The sequence below is a fragment of the Peromyscus maniculatus genome, chromosome 12 (assembly GCF_049852395.1).
Source record: "Peromyscus maniculatus bairdii isolate BWxNUB_F1_BW_parent chromosome 12, HU_Pman_BW_mat_3.1, whole genome shotgun sequence".
In the NCBI taxonomy this organism is placed as follows: domain Eukaryota; kingdom Metazoa; phylum Chordata; class Mammalia; order Rodentia; family Cricetidae; genus Peromyscus; species Peromyscus maniculatus.
The window spans coordinates 84,301,742-84,322,652 of NC_134863.1; the positions used below are offsets into that span (position 1 = coordinate 84,301,742).

The 20,911-nt window shown below is 42.4% G+C and overlaps 1 protein-coding gene across 3 annotated transcripts in view; it reads left to right on the forward strand.

Moving 5' to 3' along the window:
* Dyrk1a (dual specificity tyrosine phosphorylation regulated kinase 1A) overlaps window positions 1-20,911 on the forward strand; it is a 136,762-nt gene that overhangs the window by 48,007 nt on the left and 67,844 nt on the right. For all 3 annotated transcript variants that reach the window (XM_076549271.1, XM_076549270.1, XM_076549272.1), the window contains exon 2: window positions 3,204-3,289. Coding sequence is in view for 2 of the 3 variants with exons in the window: in XM_076549270.1 (XP_076405385.1) it covers window positions 3,280-3,289 (10 nt within the window). In the remaining variant the exon portion in view is untranslated. The remainder of the gene's footprint in view (window positions 1-3,203; window positions 3,290-20,911) is intronic.

Consider the following 20,911-nt stretch of genomic DNA (forward strand, 5'->3'; position numbering starts at 1 on the left):
CTGCAGAGGACCCAGCTCAGTTCTCAGCACCCAGGTAGGGGCTCACAACTTGTTGTGCCCCCTTCTGGCCTCCCAGGCACCAGGATGTGCATGATGCACAGGTATACTTGCAGGCCAAACCCCTACACTTAACAGGAATAAAATGAAATGACCAAAAGAATGCTGAGACCTTGGTCCAGTTTTTTTTTTTTTTTTAAATGATGTATTTATTTTATTTTAGGCATTTGTATTTTGCTGGCAGGTATGTCTGTGTGAGTGTCAGATCCACTGGAGATGGAGTTACAGGCAGTTGTGTGTAGATGTAACCGTCTTGTTAAATAAGAAACACAGAGCCAATGCAAAGCCCAAGAGGTCAGAGCGATAGCTAAGAGCTAAAACCTTACCCTTCACTGCCGCTCCTGTCCTTCCCTCTGCAAGAGACCTACTTCCTGTCTGTTTGTCCTTTTTATTGACTTTGTTCTGCCTTCTCATTGGTTGCAAACCCAACCACATAACCTCCTCAGCACTGCCCATCTATACAGACCTCCAGGTCTTCTATGGTTGGTATTGAGATTAAAGGCGTGTGTCTCCAATGCTGTCTGTGTCCTTGAACACACACAGAGATCTGCCTAGCTCTGCCTCCCAAGTGCTGGGATTAAAGGCGTGCGCCACCACCGCCCAGCTTCTGCTATGGCTTGCTGTTAGCTCTGACCCCCAGGCAACTTTATTTATTAACATACAATTAAAATCACATTTCAGTACAAATAAAATACCACCATAGTTGTGAGCTGCTATGTGGGTGCTGGGGATCGAACAGGTCTCCTGGAAGAACAGCCGTGTTCTTAATCTCTGAGCCTTCTCTCCAGCCCCTTGATCCAATCTTGTAAGGACTTGGATGGCAGTGTCACTGTCATCTGTTTATGTTGAAACTACGCAGTTCATCAGTGTCGTTGTAAGCGTTACCGGTGCACACTGTGAAGTGAAGGCTAAAGTGGCTGTAAATGTAGTCAGAGCTAGGGACTGAACGGCCCTGTCTCTGCTGTTCTTGTAGTCTGTGCATGCCACAAGTTCAAAGACTGGCCATTTCTGAGGGGGGAAAGTTTCTGTAACTACATGAAGCAAAAGTATTTAATTTCACTGATTCAGTTGTCTTTAGAAGCAGCTATTGTGATGGTTACTTTTATTGTTTCTTTACTCCCCTAGCCATGCATTTAGCCATACCATACACCCAGGCATGCACCTGTCTGTGTACCTAATCATACACCTAGGCATGCACCTGTCTGTGTACCTAATCATGCACCTAGGCATGCACCTATCTGTACCTAATCATACACCTAGGCATGCACCTGTCTGTGTACCTAATCATGCACCTAGGCATGCACCTATCTGTGTACCTAATCATGCACCTAGGCATGCACCTATCTGTGTACCTAATCATACACCTAGGCATGCACCTATCTGTGTACCTAATCATACACCTAGGCATGCACCTATCTGTGTACCTAATCATGCACCTAGGCATGCACCTATCTGTGTACCTAATCATGCACCTAGGCATGCACCTATCTGTGTACCTAATCATGCACCTAGGCATGCACCTATCTGTGTACCTAATCATGCACCTAGGCATGCACCTATCTGTGTACCCAATCATACACCTAACCATTCACCTAGCCATGCACCTATCTGTACCTAATCATACACCTAACCATTCACCTAGCCATGCACCTATCTGTACCTAATCATACACCTAACCATTCACCTAGCCATGCACCTATATGTACCTAATCATACACCTAGCCATGCACCTGTCTGTGTACCTAGCCATGAGAAAAGGGTTATGAAGGGGGGTGGCTGGGGGAGTCTTTATGTCCAGTGTAGGGAATGGCAGGCCGTGGGAGCGCAGACAGCACACAGAGGACAGCTTGCCAGGATGGTTTAGAGCAGACAGGTGTTTGACTTTCCTCTCTCACAGTCTGTAGTGCCTGTGACTGACAGTATCTCTGTGCTTGTTGGTTTGTTTCTTTGCATGTACTTTCTTTAAAAACTTTGTGGTTAAGAGCACCTGCTGCTCTTCCAGAGGGCCTGAGTTCAATTCCCACCACCCATATGGCAGCTCACAACTGCCTGTAACTCCAGTTCCAAGGAATCCCAACACCCTCACAGATAAACAAACAGACAAATAGCAATGCAATAAGACAATAAATAAATCATTTAAAAAACTTTTTTTTTTTTTTTTGGTTTTTTGAGACAGGGTTTCTCTGTGTAGCTCTGCGCCTTTCCTGGAACTCAACTCTGTAGCCCAGGCTGGCCTCGAACTCACAGAAATGTGCCTGCCTCTGCTGGGATCAAAGGCGTGTGCCACTACGATCCGGCTAAAAAACTTTTTAAAGGTTAGCAAACAAGCCCATCTTAGGAATCAGTAGGCTTACTAATTAATTAATTAGTTAGTTAATTGTTTTAGCTGCCTTGAGAAGTAGGCCAGTAAAAGCAATCCTGCTTCCTTTGGAATGGTCATGGGATTTCACTGTATCCCTTGTAAGTTACTCTTCGGCCTGTTGATCTTGGCTTCTCTCCTGTCCTGTGTGTTCCCCATTGATAGCTGTGAGATTTGGTCATCGTGGAATTGTCTCAGCAGTCACGAAATTACCAGTGGGATCAGTAGACAGGAGGGGCTCTTAGAAAGTTAAAATGGACCACTTGGGGAGCAAGGGAGGAGTTATGGGCAGGATAACTGCATTGAAAAATGTTTCTGAATTTAATCTACAAATAATATTGGTAGATTGACACATTGTCCTTCCTACAGGTAGCTCTTAGTACCTCTGCCTTGTTAGTAAGTCACTGTGAAAAATGAGTTAAAATTTGTATTGGTTTGTGCATGTTGTTCAAGATCATAAACGGTTTATTTTCTTTAGATAGATTATATAAAAGTGCACAGTACTCAGACTTACTTGACGCCTAGAAATGGTTATTGGTCATAGGCACATTTTAAAACTTTTTTCTTTTTCATGATAGTTGATTATGTTATATTTTCTATATGCTTGATTTTGATAAGTGAATAGAAATTATTCAAGTAAGTGTAAATGTTAGTAAATTAAATTGACAAATTTGGAGTAATTTTATCTGTGTTTCAGAGATTGTAGTTATATTAGATACTCCTCAATAGGGGTATGCAGTTGTCTTGTATCATCATATCTTATTGTCCTCTGTTTTTCTTCACACAGTGTTATAATTTTGCCGCTGGACTCTTCCCTCCCTTCCCCCACCCCATCAGGATGATATGAGACTTGAAAGAAGACGATGCATACAGGTGACTCACGTTTTGAATACAGTAGAGATGTGGCTGTAAGACACTGTGGGGCTGGCTGTTAGTGAGCCTGCAGGGTGGGCTTCTGGTTCCTAGGCTCAGGAAAGGCACAGGTAGAAGGTGTTGAAAGTGACTCTGGGACGTGGGGTGATGCTCAGTTTTAATGGTCACGTTAACAGTAGAGTAATTCTTAGCACTTGAGCTTTTAAAAGCTGGCTCATGCTTTTAAAATGAATATTTCTGTTTTAAAACCTAATAACATTTACTTTTATGGTTAAATATATGTCTCCCTGTATTCCTATGGGAACATGGCAAATCTTTCCTGGGAATCAATGTTAAGATCATGTCGGTAAGACTGGCAGGTAGCGGTGAAAAGCTCTAGTGGAACACTTGCACGTGTGGTCCTTAAGCAAGCACAGTCTGGGAGTTTGTCCTTCCTTCCTTCCTTCCTTCCTTCCTTCCTTCCTTCCTTCCTTCCTTCCTTCCTTCCTTCCTTCCTTCCTTCCTTCCTTCCTTCCTTCCTTCCTCCCTCCCTCCCTCCCTCCCTCCCTCCCTCCCTCCCTCCCTCCCTCCCTCCCTCCCTCCCTCCCTCCCTCCCTCCCTCCCTCCCTCCCTCCCTCCCTCTATTGTTTTCCAAGTTTCACCTTCTTCATCCCGTGTCATTGGAATTTCTAGATGACAAACTGTGAAGTTGTTTTGAAGTCTGTGTTTGCTTACTTCATAGTTAAGTGAGGAGATCTTACTTGTATTGTAACCAGAGACTCCTCCATTCTGAGTGTGGCTGTGTTCAGACTGAAAAATACAGTGTGGCCAGTGGGTCACATGTGACTAACCTGTGTGCTTGTTAATTAGGCAGATGGGAGACATTTTGTTAAACAAAGTTACTTACCTTTACTGGTAGATTTGAGTTTTTATTTGATTATATTATAAACTTAATATTTGAAAATTATTTTTAACTGGGAAATAAATCTTGAGTAAGTCTGGTATTGATGATAATTGGTATAGCTGTTGGTGATTTTTATTTTTGTGACCCCAATTTTCTAAAATAATTTTTTCTTTTGCTTTAGAATAGAATTTTAGCTATGTCATTGTCTATGATAAAATGTGTTTGACTACAACACTTGTAAATTATATGGGGAGTAAGTTATTGTGTGTTTTACACGGGGGCCCCACCGTTTCTGGAGTTAATGATGGCAGCTGTTTAAGCAATGACTAGTCACCCCTCGTGATACTTATCACACAAACATGTATGTAGACTTACTATGTGTGTTTGCCTAGACACCCTGTTGCTGGCATTCTGGGAACACATTCTGCTTGAGTGGCTGGTTGTTAAAATCGTCATGGTGCTGATGCTGAATATCATCGTAGAAGAACCAACAGGAATGTTCACAGAAACGTTTCCTTTGGATTTGTAAACTTGGCCTTTGATGCAGGAGCAGCTCATCAGCACTGTCAGCTCCTAGGCTGCTCCTTGGCTGCAGTCTGTGTAGTCTGGGTTCTGCCAAGCAGATGCTGTCTGTATTGTTGTAGAGGTCAGTGGGAGATCAAAGTAGCTTGTAGTTGTTTCATAGTTATCTGTGACTTCCTGATTGGGAGATTTTCTTCAGGATGCTTTCGCTTTGCAAAGTTGTTTGTAATCAAAGGCACAATGTGTTTCCAAGTAGCTGTTTCTCCTAGAGGCTTTATAGTCTCAGTAGTATTAAGAAGCAGGAGAGCAAATGTTTTTAAAAGATACCCAGGTAACATAGTAAGTGTTGCAGTACATTTGTGATATAAGCCAGTCTTTTGGCTTTTTTGGAACTTAACCAGTATTTATCGCCTTACAAAAAAGAAAAATATAACCCAAGAAAAGTCTTTTTAACATATGTGTACGTTGTTGGTATATTTCTCATTCACAGTTTGAAAGTTGATTCTTTCTTTATCATACAGCTTCCCTGATCAGTTAATATGGTACTTTCCTCTTAATATTGCAGTGTGTATTCTTACACTGTAGCTGACACAACACATACAAGCTTATGAGGAGTTTCTCAGTGAAAATGATTTCCACAGTGTTTACACGTGCTTGAAAGTGAATGTTCTGCTCTCTTATACATTACTTCATGGTACTGGCCTTGTTACGTTTCTTAAATGTTTACTTTTCCATTCCATTTTATTGATGGAAGTGTAGGTTGAGGAATGCTAGAAAAGTCATTGAAGTAGGAATTGGCTAGTTCACTTTTCTGTACTCAAAATGTAATCGATTTTCATGGTAACTATGTGAGGTGATAGCTGTGTTAATTTCCTTGATTTTCTTTTTTTTTGTAACTTTGCTATTGTCCACATGCATAAAGTAGCATGCAGTATACATAGGTGTGTACACTTGATATTTCCTAGTTATCCCCGTAAAGCTGGGGAGAAAGGAAGGAAAGGACAAGGAAAGAGTTATTCACTGAGCCAGAGTCAAACCGACGTGTCTGGAGCACAGGTGTGTGCTGGCTGCTGCTTTCACTTGTTAGAACGCCAAGCTCCCCCTTTGGTTGTGTCCAGTGGAACTAGAATGCAGTATTAGGTAAATTCAGAGTTACCTTTAAATTCTGGAAGGATGTATGCAAACATTTATTTGGCTAACACTTGTTTCATAATAAGTACTGTAATGAATGTTGTGCCTCTAAGAATTCTGGGTGTTTACCTATCTAGGGTCATATTTCCTTTAGAGGAAGGGGTGGATGTGTGAGGACCATGTAATGGATGTATGTCATAACATTTTAGCACCTACCTATGAAATTCAAGGCACATATAGCAAAAATACCATAGTCTCAGTCTAATTGTGTTCACAGTAATGGCTTCAGTTGACACTTCAATGCCCATGTTATAAGACTCTCTGTTCATGGGCTGGAGAGATGGCTCAGCAGTTAAGAGCACTCACTGTTCTTCTAGAGGTCCCAAGTTCAATTCCCAGCACCCACGTGTTGGCTCACAACCCTCTGTAATGAGATCTGGTGCCCTCTTCTGGCCTGCAGGCAGAACACTGTATACATAATAAATATATAAATCTTAAAAAAAAAAATCTCTGTTGAGGGTTAGTGAAATGTCTCAGTCAGTAAGGGCATGATGTACAGCAAGTAAATGTTTTAGAACTTTTTACTACATGTGTTTACGTACTTGTGTGTGCCTCAGTGTGAAGGACAGACTTGTGGGCGTCTGTTCTTTCCTTCCTCCATTTGAGTCCTGGGGATTGAATTCACCTCACCCTGACTGCCACCTCTAGACTCAAGTGACTACCTCCTGGTTGTCTCCTACATAATCCCTTCTTCCCATTTAAATGTTGCAATGATGGGAGGTATCAGCTTGTAACCAAGTTCAGTTTATTTTGGATACAGAATCATTCCTAAGATTAGATTAGGGGGAAAAAGCAAACCCTTCTTAGAATCATTATGCTCATTAACATAAAGCCTCCCGCAGGAAGGAACCTGGGAGGCCAGCATTTCTTCAGTGTGTTTGGTTAAAGACCCCCTTTATATTTTGATTTATACTCACATCCTGTAGACCATTATTTGGGAAAACTTGTTCCCTTTGACAGCTGGTCCTACTCTTGTTTGAATGGTTTTCTTTAACAAAGTAGCTTTTTTAAAGTATATAATAGTAACATGCTAGTCACTTAAAAAATTTAGTAGTGGTGGGAGATGGCTTATTTGGCAAAGTGTTTGCTGTGCAAGTGTGAGACTCGAGTTTGGATTCTCACCACCCATGTACAAAGATGGCCTGGTGGCATGTGCCATGTGCCTAGCTCATTAGAGGTGGAGACAAGATGGTTTCTGGAGCTAACTCTCTACTCAGCCTAGCTGAGTCAGTGAGAGACCTGTCTCAAAGAAAGAAGGTGGGAACCAGTTGAAGACACCTCATGTTGGCTTCTAGCCTATGTGTGGTTGAACACACACTTGACACCCCCCCCCCCCCCAGCACATAGCCCTATCATATACCAATGTGGTGATACATTGTGTACCCTAATAAACTTGCCTGAGGATCAGAGGACAGAGCCAGCCACTAGATTAGACACAGAAGTCAGGCAGTGGTGGCACACACCTTTAATTTTATGACTTGGGAGACAGAGATCTGTCTGGATCTCTGTGAGTTCAAGGCCACAGTGGGCTACACGAGATTGATCCATTCTAGGAGAGAAAGAGAGCCAGGCAGTGGTGGCACACACCTTTAATCCCAGCACTTGAGATCTCATGACTTTGCTTGGGAAGCACACATGCCTTTAATCCCAAGAAGTAATATGGCAGGGCAGAGAAAGGTATATAAGGCATGAGGAAACAGGAACTCACTCTCTTTAGGCTGAGAATTCCGTAGAGGTAAGAACTAGTAGCTGGCTGTTCTGCTTCTCTGATCCTCAGGCAAATTTATTAGGGTACACAATATATCACCACATAGCCCCTCCCTGCAAGACAGGGTCTCATGTAGATCAGGTTGGCCTCAGACTTGCTATCCTGAGCCTCCTGGGTGCTACAAGACAGCAGGCTGAGCAAGCCATAGGGAACATGCCAGCAAAGCAGCACCCCTCCACAGCCTCTGCTTCAGTTCCTGCCTTGAATTCCTGCTCTGACTTCCCTCAGGAATGGAATGACCTGAGAGTCATTAGGATGAGGTAGACCCTTTCCTCCCAAGTTGCTTTTGGTCATGGTGTTTTATCACAGCAATAGAAACACTAGCTAAGACAATGAGGAAATGGTCGCTTGCTCTATGGCATCCCCTACCCCCATACCAGTTTAAGTTGAGATCACACTGCATAGCCATTCATGATGGTGAGCTTGGGTAGAATGCATTTGATATTCCCATTTGACTGCTGTTCCATTGGAGACTGGCATCAGTGACCTGCTGTCACTTGGTCCAGATCACTCGGACATAGACCTAACTGGTCTTGAGGATAGATTACTTTGGGCATGTGCTGTTTTGAGCCTTTTCATCATGTGAGCATTTCCTAGTTTAAGTTACATATTGCTTATTCCTAGCAGCCCCACCCCACCCCACCCACCCCACCCCACCCCACCCCATCCCATGAGTTAAAGTTGTTTTGTTATATGTAGCCCTGATCATCCTTGAACTGTATTTGTACCTGTGTTGGCCTAGTACTCAGAACCCCCCTGCCTTGCCTCTGCCTTTGTAGCTAGAGTTTTCCTGCCTTGCCCACAGTCAGGACAAATCTCTGTCACCCGCCAGTCCCACAGCCGCTCAGACCCAACCAAGCAAACACAGAGACTTATATTGCTTACAAACTGTATGGCCGTGGCAGGCCTCCTGTTAACTGTTCCTATATCTTAAAGTAACGTATTTCTACAAATCTATACCTTGCCACGCGGCTCGTGGCTTACCAGCATCTTCACATGCTGCTTGTCCTGGCAGTGGCTGGCAGCGTCTCCTTCTGCCTTCCTGTTCTTTTATATCTCCTCTCTGTTAGTCCCGCCTATTCTTCCTGTCTAGCCACGACCAATCAGGTTTTATTTATTAACCAATCAGAGCAACTTGACATACAGACCATCCCGCCCATGGTCCTAATCATCCTCTATGCAAACCTGCTGGGTAACGCCACAAGGAACCCAAGAAGGGCTCCCACAGGACATACATTAACATCCCACAGCAGTTTTGGAGTTATATGTGTTTGTCAGCATGCTTAGCTAGTCTTAGATTTATTTTATATCTATGAGTGTTTTGCCTACATATGTGTTGTGCACCGTGTGTGTGCCTGGTCATTTCAGAGGACAGAAGAGGCATTGGGTCCTCTGGAACTGGAGTTACAGGTGGTTGGGAGCCACCGTGTAGGCTCTGGGAATCAAACCTGGGTCCTCTGCAAGAGCAGCAAGCGCTCTTAACCACTGAGCCAACTTCCAGCCAGCCCCCAGCTTTTTCTAAAATTAATATTTTTCTCAGTTTTAAAAGTTACTAACAAGTATTCATGAATATTTGGCTTGAATGTCAAAGTTTTTTAACTTTGGGGTTACTGAGGTCATGGGATTTGGAGACCTTTAAAGCTTCTACTAAAACCTGTGAGAAAGCTGGTGGTCCTAAGTTTTCACTTCCTGACATTAGGTGTGTCTGGCTCTCTGGGTGACAGTGCTTGTTACAGTTCAGGGAACTCAGGTCGGCTGGTGGGAGGGCAGGCTGCTGCAGATGGGGGTGGGGGTGGGGGTGGGGAGCCACAGCTGCTCCCTCTGTGATCCTGTGAGGAGTGCCTTCTGGGCTGGAGGTCGGGGTCTCTAGTGCATCCCACCCTGCTCCCTGTGCGTCTCCAGGGTACTCTGCCAGGGTAGTGATGCTCGAGCACAGGTCTGCTCAGTGTCTGCTGCAGGAGCTCCTCCTCGCTGTCTGCCGTTTCTTCCGTGTTTGTACTTTGTGGTTCCAGCGTTTCTCTTCTAAGCAGCCGTGCTGATTGTGTCACGAGAACACAGTGTGGAAGTTCACACACACACACACACACACACACACACACACACACACACACACACACACACACACGATGGGTCAGTCTCGCTGGGAAGCTGAGTTTTTGTAGGTGGTAAGGCCTTTACTGAAAGCCTAGACAAAAGCAGATGTTTACATTACTTTAATGCTTTAAAATCGCATTTATTTGTGTGTGTGTGCATGCATTTGTGCTACAGTGTACCTGTGGAGGTCAGAAGACAGCTTGTAGGTGCCAGTTCTCCTGCTGTGTGGGTTTGGGGGACAGTCCCATTTTGCTGGTCCTTACAGTACTTTTTATTTTAGGGCTGCTTTGTAAATGCCTGCTTTAGGTTCTTTTGCTGTGGTAAAACATCTTGCCTAAAGCAGCTTGGGGTGGAGCGGGTTCATGTCAGCTTGCAGCTCTTATCATAGTCCGTCCGCCTGTGAAGGGAGCCAGGCAAGAACTCAGGGCAGGAACTGAAGCAGAAGCCAGGGAGTGTTCCTTGTTGGTTGACTCGTCAGCTTTGCTTTCTCAAGCCGTCCAGGAGACCTACATAGGGGTGGCACCATCCACAGTGGGCTAGGCCTCCCACATCCGTCCATAATCAAGACAGTACTCTGCAAATTTGTCTTTTAGCCAATCTTCTGAAGGCATTTCCTCAGTTAAGATTCCTTCTTCCCAGATATGTCAAGGTTTGTGTCAAGTTGACAAAATCCAACCAGCAGAGTTTATGTCTAAAAGAATGAGGGGCTAGAAAGATGAGTCAGCTGTTAAGAGCACTGGCTGCTCTTCTGGAGGACCCAGGTTTGATTCCCAGTTCTCACTTTGCAGCTCCAGTTGCCGTGGATCTAATGCCCTCTTCTGGTCTCTGTAGGCACCAGACACACATGAATATGCACATACATATAATAATAATAATGATAATAATAATAATGATAATAATAATAATAATAATAATAATGTCAGAGTTCTACAAAAGTGACAGCTCAAGGTGGATTTTCATCAACCCTGTTTTCCCTAAAAGTGGACAGAAAATCTAGATGGGCAAAACCCCCAATCCCACAGACATTGCCTAGGAGACCATGTGAAAACATCCCCACCGGCGCAGATAGAAATGAGTCCACACAATCAGTGATCACCACCACAGTGGTGTGGTGTCAGGATTTGTGCATAAGGACACACAACAGAGTTAACTAAGGGACCCGAAAATGTCAAGCTCACCAGCAAAAACTCCCACAGAAGCATAGTGGGCAGGTCTGAGAATATTAGTGCGAGCCAGAAAAGTGTAAGTTCCCAGGAGTGTTTAAGATCAGAAAGGGTTAGAGCTGGGTCCTGTAGATTCTCAAAGCCAGTTAAAGCTTCCTTGCTAGCCGAAGCAGACACCACTGGAAATAGACTCCAAATTGAACAGTTGTGGAATCAGCATGGGCAAAGCAAAGGAAAGTTGGGGAAGATAAAAACCCAGGAATTGTTACTTAATAGTTTACATATTTCATTTATTTATTTTAATTTAATTTTATTTATAATTTAATTTAATTTTATAATTTAATTTAATTTTACATATCAGCCACGGATTCCCCTGTCCCCCCCCCCCCCCAAGCCCACCCCCCATTCCCATCTCCTTGAGGGCAAGGGCTGCCCTGGGGATTCCGCTCAGCCTGGTAGATTCAGTCAGGCAGGTCCTGTCTTGTCCTCATGAAGATGGGGAGAGAGGACACTACTGTCCCCGTAGTTTGTGTTGTCCTGTGTGTGTGGTCAGAGGACAGCAGCTGCGAGCAGGTGCTCTACTGCCACCTGGTGGGACCCAGGGGTCGGCCGCAGCCCTCCTCTGCACCTGAGCCGTCTTGCTGCCCCTCAGTAGTAGTTTCCATTTTGCATAACCTCCATATAGTTTTTATAACCTAGATAAAAGTTACCAGCAAAGAATCACAGATTCCCCACAGCTGCGTGAATGGTCAGTGCCACCACTGTCATCTCCTTTCTCTCTCTGTTGTTGTTGTTATTTTGACAGAGGTTTGGCCTGGTAGCCCAGGATGGTGCAGAACCCCTGTCTGTAGTCTCAACTTCTGAAGTGCTGGAATTATAGATGCCCACAGTTATGCTGGCTGCCAGAGAGTTTGGTGGAATGTCTTTCTGTATGCTATGTATGTGTGTTGCTCTGATTGATTGATAAATAAAGCCGTTTGGCCTATGGCAAGGCAGCTTAGAGGCAGGTGGGAAATCCAAATAGATAGAGGAGGAAGGAGATAGTCAGAGCAGAGGAGACACTGCCAGCCGCCACCATGAGAAGCAAGATGGAAAGAACCGGTGAGCCACAAGCCTCGTGTCAAAGTATAGACTTATAGAATGGGTTAGTTTACAATGCAGGAGCTAGCTAGCAAGAAGCCTGCCATGGCCATAGTTTCAAAATAATATTAGCCTTTGTGTGTTTATTTGGGTCTGAGTGGCTGCGGACTGGGCGGAACACAAGAAAACTTCCAACTCTTGTACTAACAAGAAGAGGAGGAACTGGAGAGATGCTGAGTGGTTAAGAGTACATGATACACATATGACAGCTCACAATCATCCATAATTGTAATTCCAAAAGATCACATGCCATCTTCTGGCCTCCATAGGTATCAGGCACATACATGGTGCACAAACATACATTCAGGCAAAACACTGACACACATAAAATAAAAATAATCTTTAAAAAATATTGTGAAAAGAGAACCTCAAGGGACAGAATATTACACAGACAGTAAGAACACACAGCAGGAAGAGATGCCTGCAGAGTACAGTTCCCACTGTACTGTTTCAGACAAACCCAGAAGAGTCTCAGGACTGATGGAACATGGAAGAACATGGATTGGGTAGGGGAAACTTAGAAATGTGTTGGTCATTTTGGAAGAGAAAGGAAAGGGGGTTGCACACAAGCCTCCCCGAGGTGCTAGGGCTGGGGTAGTTGGTGGAGTGTCTGCTCAGCTCGAGGGTCTGTGCTGCAGCCCACACAGACGAGCTGGGGGGACACACCTCTGCTCCTGGCGCTTGGCACGAGGAGGCAGGAGTGCCAGAAGCATCAGAAGCTTGTCATCCTCATCCAACCTGGGAGACACGAGAGCCTGTCTCATGTAAACAAACAAGTGAAGAATCCCTGCCTCAAATAAATAAAGATTTAAAAAAGAAGTGTGAATTTGAGAATGAAAATTTCTTCGAATAGGTAGATAATGAATAGCAGAAAAATGTTACAACTCAAATTAAAAAAAAAGAGGAAGTGATAGTGGAGAAAAGCAGAGAAGTTTCAGCAGACAGTAATCTCTTGACATATACCAATGAGAATAATGCAGGAACGTTTCCTAAAATTGAATGGTTTGCCTTTACATTGGGAGAGACGGGAAGCATGGGGGCGGAGGGGAAATATGCCATGTAACTGAATAGAGTAATGTGGATAAGGCTAGGCATGTTGGCACACATCTCTGCTCCCCTCACCCTTAGAGGCAGGAGGATCCTCGCTAGTATGAGGTCTATATCGAGTTCTAAGCCAGCTAAAGCTGTATAGCAAGATCCTGTTACAAACAAGAACAACCACCTCCTTCCCCCCAAAGTTGGATCCCCAAAGCGGAGGATCTGATGGCTTCTTGAGGAGGGAATATTAACATGAACTGGTTTTTGATTGCACTGTTTTGTGCAGAAGCAATAGAGTAACAGTTAATGTGCTCACGGGAAACCTAAGAGTTTTATATCCAGCTACACTGACTTTAAAGAGACAGCATGCAGAATACTAAAACCATGAGTGTGAATTTGGACAGTATTGTTTCTGTGATCTCTTAAAGACGGCCAGAGAACAACTTTACACAGTCAAAAAGATTTCATGGTCTCCAGATCCCGAGTTGGGAGGCTTATACATTGATGGTTATAAGACAGGTTAGCATGTATGCCTACATTCTCTGCAGTAAGGAAGGAAGGGGCATGGTGGGATGCTGAAAGAGAGAAGAAGTGGAGTCTTGATGCTATCTAGTTATGGACTGCGAGTAAAAGAACATCCGTTTAGATGCAGGTGCGGCAGGCTCTTAGTGTTGTCTCCAGGTAGGGGTTCTTAGGCCGTGCTCTGCTTTCAGACACGTAACAGAGAAAAGGAAATAGACAGGATTTGGGGTGTGTGTGAGAGAGAGAGAGAGAGAGAGAGAGAGAGAGAGAGAGAGAGAGAGAGAGAGAGAGAGAGAGAGAGAGAGAGAGAGAGTAAAAGCATACAATGATAACTGTGGAAACAAAGTATGAAACTTCACACCTCACTCTGTTCTTGGGACACTGATCAGAACTATGGAAGCAGCGCCCTGATCTTGAAATTCCCGAGCATTGCCTGTTGGAGATGCTCTGTATTTATTACTGTTTTTTAATGGCTTCTCCTGTTGCCCTGTGTTACTGTTCACATTTGGGACTTGCAGTTTCTTAATTTCTTATTTGTTTGAGAAACTGATAGATTTTCTCAAATTATATATTAATGCTCTACATGTTATTTGTTCTATCTGTATTACCAGTTCAAAAGCATGTTATATACATAATTGGGAATTTTTGTTAAGCCATAAATAGACATTTCTCATGTTTATCAGTTAAATTTAAAATGGGCTGTAATTGTGTCTTGGGCTGTTGTACCCATCAGGCACTGGAATTCTCTGCGTACTCGGTATGAGTTCCATGCTTTGTGCCCTTACTCTGTAGCTTATGATTGGAATGCGAATTTTTATTTGAAAAATACTTTCAAAACTTGATATTCTTTCTGCCTTCATAAGTAAAATGCATCATATTTGTGATTACTAAATTCTTAATCTTCTTGAGGTTAAGTTTTTCTTACTCAGCACCTCTGAAGTAAGTTGTGTAAGCATAAACATTGCACAAAGTGACTTGAGATCCATATGTTCACTGATTTTACAGTCTTATTTCCTGGTGCATTTGTAATTACCATCACAGCTAATTGTATATGTTTTCCATTAAGAATGATTTCAGTTCACTTTGTGCATTGAGCCATTACAATATGTCAAGAACTAGTATTAGTTATTTATGTAGTAACCTATTTTCTTTAATTGATAGCTCTGGGACAGGTGCCATGATTGACAGGCCAGTGTTTAGGTAACATACACCAGGTCACATACCTGTAAGAATGGGACTGGGGTGCAAGTTGAGGATTGACATCCTGTTCTGGACCTCATGCATTGTTTACTTGTTGTAAAATAGTTTCCAGTTTGCATTTGTCCGGCTTTGTTTTCATAGTACCATGCTCCACAGGAGCTTTATGTTTTTGTCTGGGATGGATAAGGTCCTATAATAACATCTGAGCATAATAGGTTTTCAGATCTGTTGAACAAATTAGAATGAAGCCATTAACAGTCTGTTGATGGTGGTGACCTTTTATTTTTTCTAATATATTTTCCCCTTTAAAGAGATCCCCAAGGGCTTCATAACTAACTTTTCCTGTGATAAGGTTCAGTAGCTTACCAGTGCTGGCTTTTGTCCGTAGAGACCATCACTGTTGTAAGTAGGAACATGCTTTCTTAAATAGCCAAGTCAGAGTTGATATTACTAACAGTGAATGAAACCCTTGATGGAAGTGAAAGGACACACTTGTTTGTGAGAATAATTAGATGGAGTTTATGCTTGATGGATAGATTTGACCATTGTTTAAAATTTGTTTCAGTTTAAGAAGTAAAGCAGAAAGGCCAAACCAAGAAACCTGACATAATATTCTCATGTAGATAACCCCTTAAAAGATGAAAAAGGGGCTGGAGAGATGGCTCAGGGGTTAAGAGCACTGACTGCTCTTCCAGAGGTCCTGAGTTCAATTCCCAGCAACCACATGGTGGCTCACAACCATCTGTAATGAGATCTGGTGCCCTCTTCTGGCCTGCAGTCATACATGCTGTATATGTAATAAAAAAATAAAATCTTTAAAAAAAAAAAGATGAAAAAGACTAGTACTATCTCTTACCTATTCTTGAAAGGAAACATTGAGATCCGTATTATTAGTGGCTCTTACTGGAGAGAGACCACTAAGTTCACTATCATTTTAATCTGGTTTGGTTTTTATCAGCTTGACACAAACTAGAGTTATCTGGGAAGGGGAATCTCCATTGAGAAAATGCCATCATCAGATTGTAGTCAGTTCTGTAAGATGTTTTCTTGATTGATGATTGATGTGGGAAGTCCAGCGCACTGTGGACGTGCTTCACAAGGTGGTAATAATGACTGATGTGGGTGGTCCAGCTCACTGTGGGAGTGTTACAGGGGCAGGGGGTCCTGGGCTCTATAAGAGAGCGGGTTAAGCAAGCCGGTAAGCAGCGTTCCTCCATGGACTCTGCTTTGGTTCCTGCCTCCAGGTTCCTGCCCTGGCTTCCCTGGATGATGTAATCTGCAAGCCAAGTAAACTCTTTCTTCTTCAGGTTGCTTTTGGTCATGTATCACAGCAATGGAAACTCAAGGCACAGTTACACAAATTACCTGCAAATACATCTACAAGGGGTTTATTTTAAATCTTATGTGCCACATGCAATGATTTTAAAACATGGCTGATAATTGAAAGAGTAATTCCCTTCCTGGAGTATGATCGGTTTTAGTAACTTTCCTAATGAACACACTATGCTACACCACTGCTGCCTGATTCTTTTTGTTCTGTCTCTTGAGTCTTTCTGCCTCTCTTAATGTTCACCCCTGAAATTGTGGCGTAGTGTGAGGAAGCCAAGTGACCTCATGAGAAAGCCATCTGTAGATGTCTGGCCAGGTCCCTAGCTCTGATCCCAGCCAGCAATAACTGTTAACTTATATGAGTGAGCAGGGTCCACGTGGTCCCAGGTAACCTCCTTCTCACGTCCAAAGTCACCTAAGCAACACTGAGTGGACAGAACCATTGTCCCTGCCATACCCTACCCAGAGTGCAGGCTTAGATGCACAATGAAGGTGGTCGTGGCTGGGAAGTTCTAAGTGTTGGAGTGTTGCCATGCAGTAATAATCAGAATAGCAGTCCTGTGGAGGGCTGTTAGCCAGCTGTGCTCTGACAATGTCATGGTGAAGGCCAGCCCAGGATCACTCCTGAGACCCCACAGTTGATGCCACAGAGGCAGGACACCCCAGTTAGTGACATGCCACCTAGGAGAATGTGCAGTGGGCAACATTGAGGGTGAGCCTCAAGTTCTCTTTGGTAAAGTGGGCACCATTCACTGGTGGTGCCTAGTTTATGACTGGGCGGCTCAGCTGCATGACTAGAAATGCACTGAGGACTCACTGCTGTCTGGGTCCCCTTCCTGACTCAGGATATGCCCCTCCGCTGCTGCTGCTACTGCAGTCACTCCATGGCCTCTGCACATCTGTCTGTGCATTTGCTGACAGGCTGTCTGCCCTCCTGATCGGATTGGAAGCTGGAGAGAGGAAGGGCATTTACCCATTTCCCAGTCAGTGCTGACACCGGATGGAAAGCTACGGATATTAAATATGTGTTGTTTCTAGAACCGACTGGGCATAACCAGAGTTCTCTTGCAAACTTTGCCCCTCTTCAAGCATACTGAGCCCCCTGTACCAGATTCAGACTTGTATTTTCCTCTTTTATTATGCTTTAATCACTCAGTTTCCATGCCTGCTTTTAAGGTTTAATACATCTTGGAAATAGAAAAAATGGAACTTGTTTTTTTTTTTTCCTTGTTCACATTCCTAAGAGTAACATTTTTAACCACTTCAATTTTTAATTTCTTTTCTTGATTACTTGTATCACTTTTAGATACAATGATAGTTTATTGCTGTGTTTAAACATTCAAAAGACTCCCGACAGTCTGCCAGGAAGACAGAACAAGTAACTGTCTACAGTGTCTCTTCTTGCCACTCTCTCTTGGTCCTCTTTTAGTTTTTGGTTAACTAACATTTAATACAATTGCTCCAAACCCTCTTTCCTGACCTGCTGCTGACTTTGAGGCAGGTTCTCATTTATAGTTGCAGTGTGTAGCCTTTCCCCAGCAGACGTTTATGTGTATGAGCACATACACTTGTATACTTAAAAACCCTCCAGACTGAAACCGGAGCCTGCTAGGTAGAAGAACTTACTAGGCTCACAGAAAGGGAGGGAGCACACTGCAATGTCATCACTGCAGTGTTCTGAGCACGGAAAGTGTTAGCCCTGGGTTGAGATTTGGTTTTATGTCAGGTAATAATGACTAACAGATTCATTGTTGATACATAGTCACCTATCAACATGAGAGTTTTTGTTTGTTTTTAATCTTAGATGCAGAGTACATGTTCTTGGTGCTTGTCTTGAAGTCAGGTGTGGCTGGTTTTACAGTGTTTCGGGAATAAACACTTTGAACTCTTTTTTTTTTTTTTTGAGACAGGGTTTCTCTGTGTAGCTTTGTGCCTTTACTGAATCTTACTCTGTAGACCAGGCTGGCCTCGAACTCACAAAGATCCGCCTGGCTCTGCCTCCCGAGTGCTGGCATTAAAGGTGTGTGCCACCACCACTCGGCTAAAGTTGGAGTCTTTTTAAGAGATGCCCAGCAAATAGTATGTTAGCTGGTAGGGACTGTCTTATAGAGTGAGGTATTAAAAACCTGATCAAGATAGGTACCCACAAATTTTCAAAACTGTCAAGTTGCATTGTTTGATTTCTTAACGTGGAGTGTGAGATGTCAGTGGGGCTTCTGTGGGGCAGTGAGTGGGTGATCCTGTGATGGTGTCGTGATGTCTGCTGGGCACGCAGGGGGGAGGGGCTCTTATTTCGTGTGTCGAGCCTGTTTACTGTAGACAGAAGTTACCAACTGGTTGTTCTAAATCTAGTTCTTCCTCCAGTACAGGAGACCTTACTGAAAAGGCTGAGTTTAAAAAGTTAATGATTAGTTGCGTATACTTAGAAGACTTACTTCTTTTACTCGAAATTCTAGTGTCTGTTTCATGTAGATTCTAATTCAGTGAGTGAACTACTTTTGAACATTAAAATGTTTAATTTCTGATTCTAAAAGTGATACTTGCAATTTCCTAAATTCTACTTTTTAATTGATTGAAAAGCAATGATGTTAAGCTACAAACATCTAAATGCTGCTGCTTTCTTTATCGCAGAGCATCTGTCACCAGGCAGATGATGTTTGCTTGTGTCTCCAGTCCCTGAAGGGAAGGGAAGGCTGTAGTGCCAAGGCTTGAATTTTTACCCTTTCAAGGACTGGAAGTTCTTTTGATCTGGACAGTGTTTGAGAGGTGTATTAGGAAACAGTCCTTGTGTATGTGGAAAGTGCTTTTTTAAATTGCTGTAGATTGGAAGATAGGCAGAGTTAGTTAGGACTCTCTTTTCAATGTGGAGGGAACAAAGGGGTCTGAATTTGATTCATGGGTAAAGGTGCCTTTATAGTTGAGAACTAAAGCTCATAGCTTGTAAGTAGTTTAAAAAAGAAAACAGGCTAAATGGTACTGAAGTTTGATGTATTCAGAATGAATTGTCTTAAGGAATGGGTAAAATATTTTGGATTAGTGAGTTTTGAACCTTTTTTAGTAGGTGTAGATGATTACATGGGATATGATTCTCAGCTCATCTTAATAATTTTGATTAAAAAGGCTCTTTGGTATGGGCAGGAGAAATTATTATTAATACTATTTAGAAGATGCTTTGGGAGGGCTTAGATTTCATTTATAGGATTTTTATGTTGTAGACGTTCTAAATGCAATTTGTAGGATGAAAAGTTAGTCTTTGATAGCCTTAGGCTTTCTTCTAGATTGAAAGTTCCCTTGTTGAAACCTTTGCCCTTTAAGAAACTCACTGTTTTGATCTTGGTACCAGTGGATGCTGAGTTTTATTTTTGTTTTGTTTTTAAATCAAGAATTTCCTGAGTAGAGAGAACATAGAAATAAATTGGGGGACAGGTTGGAGATGGTGGGAGAGTGACTTGAATTCTTCTTCTATTTTTTTTCTAGTTTTCCAAAAATAATTGTCTTTCATGATGACATTTTCATACATGCTACTGTACTTTGCTTATACTCACCCAAGCCCTTGTCCCCTTTCTCATTTAGATACACCCCCATCTACTCCCTTTGCTCCTGAAAGAGTCAATTGCAGTGTTAGGCATAGGAGCCATGCACTTTTCTTAAGACTAGGAGCCTAAACATGCTTTGTGTCTTCATATGGCATATTTTTACAAATGCTACAAATCTTTCTGGAGACATTTACGGGCCTTCTGTGGAAAATATTTAAAAACTAGTAACTTCTCAACAGTGTGGGACAAATCCAAATTCCATTAAAGTGAGGATAATTGCCAGGAAGGGTGACCTAAGTTCATGCATTTTAAAATGTGTCTTTTGTAAGGTAAAAGTAATAACTGTCTCCTTGACATGTTTTAAAGTATTTAGATGAAATTAAAGAAATTCCCTCAACCACAAGATTGTCAGAACAGATATTTTTTAAAACTGTCTTTTGGCTATTAGTATATACTAGCAGAATTAGAAGTTTCAAAAAATATTTTATTCATTACTGAAAATTTAATGTTTATATCATATTTTTATATTGTGGCTACATTTTTAGTAGAACATTTTTTCTCAGCTATGAGAATTTTCTTGGTTCCAGCCTGCATATTTTAAGCCTTATATGGTTAATACTTACTGCATTTTTAATTATTTTTGAAATTATGTTACATAATTAACATTTAACATAATTACATTTTAAAAGGTTCCATAATAAAAGACAAAATACTATTTTTTTCCTAACCTGAAAATATTTACTTGAGCTTTGTTTTTTTGTATTACCCACCTAAACTATAGTTTTACAAAAACTAAAAATGATATTTTAGGATTTCTCTAAAGTGTAATGTTTGAGAATCTCTTTAAATGTGTAGAAATGCATTTACATAATCTTTTGAGAAGATGGGGGGCTTGAAGTGTTGAAGGCTGCAGGTGTTAGAAAAACGTATGTGTATAAAGTAAAAAGTTAAAATTTCAGCAGTATTCTGTGTGTGTCTGCATCTGTTTGCCTTTGTAGTTCCAAATAGATTGAAAATCCAATCCTTTATAGTTGCTGTTAATTTTGTTCTAAACCTGAAAGTGTTAACAGCAACTTGAAAATGTGACAAAGCTCAATTTCATTTCTTGTTTATTGCTTGTTTTCCTATTGGACAATTGGAAGTAGCTCTACCCTGGCAACTAAAATAGTCTATTTGCATAACCTAGTTTGATTGGCTAGCACTCTGACTAACCGTTCCAATCATATGGTTTCGGTT